Source organism: Gossypium hirsutum, chromosome A10 (genome assembly GCF_007990345.1).
Source record: "Gossypium hirsutum isolate 1008001.06 chromosome A10, Gossypium_hirsutum_v2.1, whole genome shotgun sequence".
NCBI classification, from domain to species: Eukaryota; Viridiplantae; Streptophyta; class Magnoliopsida; order Malvales; family Malvaceae; genus Gossypium; species Gossypium hirsutum.
In genome coordinates this window covers 24,805,770-24,809,111 of record NC_053433.1, presented here as the reverse complement: position 1 = coordinate 24,809,111, position 3,342 = coordinate 24,805,770, and the positions used below count along the sequence as shown (strand labels likewise).

The 3,342-nt window shown below is 33.8% G+C and overlaps 1 protein-coding gene across 1 annotated transcript; it reads left to right on the top strand.

The window, feature by feature from the left end:
- Window positions 1–386: 386 nt before the first annotated feature.
- On the top strand, window positions 387–3,092 carry LOC107896999 (BI1-like protein). The gene is made up of 4 exons (XM_016822329.2): window positions 387–888; window positions 1,667–1,780; window positions 1,876–2,033; window positions 2,572–3,092. Exons 1-4 carry the CDS (start codon window positions 621–623, stop codon window positions 2,776–2,778), a joined length of 747 nt encoding a protein of 248 aa, XP_016677818.2. The 5' UTR covers window positions 387–620; the 3' UTR covers window positions 2,779–3,092.
- Window positions 3,093–3,342: the final 250 nt, after the last annotated feature.

The following is a 3,342-nucleotide window of genomic DNA, read 5'->3' as shown; positions in this document are numbered from 1 at the left end:
CAACTCTAGTTTGAGAGTAACATTAAATTGTAATAAAATCTAAAAGTTATTTAAATAAGACATAATGATTTATTTGACTCTCTAAACTTTAAAAAAAAATATTTTAGCCTTCCATTTAAAGTTTTTTAACCTTAGGATTGCATTATTTGTCAAATTACTCCAAAATAAATAAAAAAATTAACATTTATTAACTCCATTGACATGACATATACGTAAATGTCACGTAAATAATTAATTAACTTTTTAAAATTTTAAAAATTCAGAAAAGTATATAAATATAATTTTGAAAAAAATTAAAAGTTATATAAAATATAAAAATATTTTTTAATATTTTAATTTTTAAAAATTAATTAATTACTAAAATCCACGTAAATCATTATGCATTTAAATAACTTAAGAACTTCCCATAAAATACATGATTTCATGATGGAATACTAGCTGCTAATAACGCGTAGATCCCACCTCAAGGCTTTTTAGATTGGTTATCTTCTCTTATGATACAATACATTATTCAGAAAGAAACAAAATTACAACAAAATTTCCCTCTGTTTCTTTCTTCTCATCTCATTTCCCTGAAAATCAAACGAGAATAAAAGAAAAGAAAAGCAGGAGAAAAAAAAATGTACAGATACGAGCGTGTGAGCAGCACGAGTGTCAGTAAGGCGGATAAGGTAGATCTAGAGTCAGGAGACACTCTGTACCCGGGACTCAGCTACGGTGAGAACCAGCTCCGATGGGGCTTTATCCGAAAGGTTTACGGCATCGTTGCGGCACAGCTAGTGTTAACCACCGTGGTCTCCGCCTTTGTGGTGTTCTCGGCTCCGGTCAACGAGCTCCTCCGTGGAAACTCTGGCATCTTGCTCTTCCTCTGTTTAGTCCCTTTCATCTGTAAAGTCCTCTCCTTTATATATTCCTTTCATTTTTCAATCTTGATTCTTTCTTTTTCCACACCTTTTGAACTTGGTAAATTTGAACTGTTATGAAAGAAATAGTACTAGTTCTTAGGCCTCCTTCTAGTTTATTAGTTCACTTTTTAAATTCTTATTATGAAGTTAATATCTTTCAAGCGTCGGTTAAGGTTAGATTCAATACGTTTGTGAATCGAGTCTTGACCTCAAATTTCAACACTAATTGCTTTTATAGTCAGCATTTTCTGCCATTTTTCTGTATAGAGTGATTCTATCTGTTCACTTTTCCGGATCCGGATGCCTTTCGTGGGGAATTTGAGGGTTTAGAATATAGATCTTTTAGCTGTCTCATTGTGTAATTTTTATGTTGTATTAGGTTTTTAATAAAGTGATCTGCACTGTTCTTAACCTAATCAAAAGCAGGAGATCTTCATGTTTGCTTTGATGGTTCGAAAGCTGATATAGTATGCCTTTTATGCCTAGATTTTAGTACTACAGTTTATAATGGCCTAGAGTTTCTTTCTTCTAATGATAAAATCAGTATGATAGATTTCCAGCTCTTGGTAGTAATGAAATCTTAGTTCTCTTTTAAGTTTTAACCTTATTTTCAGATTGATGATAGACCTGAACTAGAAAAGTCTCCCTTTCTAAATTGTTCCCGAGCATTTACTTTAAGATTTTAAAGAGCGCTGCTACATTGTTTTATCACATTACCATGCTCTATCTTAAGTCTTAACAATAAAACCTAATCCATGTAGTGTTGTGGCCCTTGCACGTCTATCACCAAAAACACCCCGTAAATCTGATCATCCTCGGCCTCTTCACCGTGTCTCTGAGTCTCACAGTTGGTGTGAGCTGCGCCAACACTGACGGTTAGTATCGTACTTGTCCCTTTTGGTTAAACAATCCTAGGTTGAGTTATAAATCTAGAATTATGCTAAACTGCTTTTTTACCAAATGATTTCAGGAAGAATTGTGCTTGAAGCACTAATTTTGACAGCATGTGTGGTTGCATCTCTTACTGGCTACACTTTCTGGGCATCTAAGAAGGGCAAGGACTTCAGCTTTCTTGGGCCAATTTTGTTCACCAGCCTTATTATTCTCATCTTAAGTGGTCTAATCCAGGTGAGATCTCTGTCACCTATCTATATAATTACTTGTAGGGATGGAAGCTGATTGGATGTCCTTATTTTCCATAATATCTGAATCTGTGTATTATCCAAATATTTGCATAAATTCCAAATATGTTATTATCCTCATTAAATCTAAATCTGGGTCTGAATTAAATAACACTATCCGACTGATATCCAACTTTGCTAAATGATCCAAATTCAGTAAGTCAAATTTATTTTACAAATAAGGAATTGGGATATCTGAATTCATAATTTGCAAAAGTAAAACAGGTTTGGATAGCAAGTTCCAATATCTGAATCAATTATTCACATTAGAGCACGGACTCAGATAATGGATAGCCAAGATTAGATATCCAAATCAGCTGCAGATACTAATTATAATATCTGGACCCACAATACCCGAATTCTCAAAAAACGAATCGGATGTTTACGGTTACCTGAATCTGCACTCTCCTAACACTATCTATAATTACCTGTGCTTCTACATACTCGTATATAGGATTCATATATGACCTTTTATCGTCATGCAGATGTTCTTCCCACTTGGCTCAACGTCGACTGCTGTCTATGGCGGCATTAGTGCCTTGATTTTCTGTGGATACATAGTCTATGACACCGACAACCTGATCAAGCGCTTCACATACGATGATTACATATTGGCCTCTGCCACTCTCTATTTGGACATCTTGAACTTGTTCATTTCCATTTTGCGGGTGCTGAGATCAGGCGACAACTAGTTGTATGATATTTCTCACCAAGGTCGGATCAGTAAGAAAATGGACATATGGTGTTTGAATTTTTGACTGAATGAATAGGAAGAGTATTATTGTCTATATAGCTTGTTTTCTCGTGGGTTGACAATATAGCTTGTTTTCTCGTGGGTTTTTTCTTTCTTACCAACACTAAGCTTGCTGCTTCAGTTTGCAGTTTCTGTAACTTGATCAGTTGTGGTATCCGGATACATTGTTATATTCGGATGCATAATTGGAATTATCCCAAATTGCTTCTTCTTCTTTATTTTATTTTATTTAAAATAAGTAAATTTTGCTTACGAAGCTGCTTTGTTGTGTGATAATCATTGTTAATCGATCAGGCAATGAAAACAAAAATTGGTTTTCCACACTAAGTGTAATGGCTGCTGTCTTTGCTTAAAGCTTTTTGATTGGGTTAGGTGATCTTTGATAAATTAAAATTGAGTGTTAGAAATTAAGTTCAAAAAAATTAAATATGTAGGGTAAAATAAATTAGTAATTCAATTATTAGTAATTTTTTTAAGTCATCAAACTATAAAAAGTTATAAA

What these genes read in the sequence shown, in the direction of transcription:
- LOC107896999 (XM_016822329.2), top strand. Translation starts at nt 621, where the DNA reads ATGTACAGATACGAGCGTGTGAGCAGCACGAGTGTCAGTAAGGCGGAT. An exon ending in CTGTTTAGTCCCTTTCATCT is followed by an intron (nt 889 to 1,666) that starts GTAAAGTCCTCT and finishes TAATCCATGTAG; the next exon opens with TGTTGTGGCCCTTGCACGTC. An exon ending in GAGCTGCGCCAACACTGACG is followed by an intron (nt 1,781 to 1,875) that starts GTTAGTATCGTA and finishes AAATGATTTCAG; the next exon opens with GAAGAATTGTGCTTGAAGCA.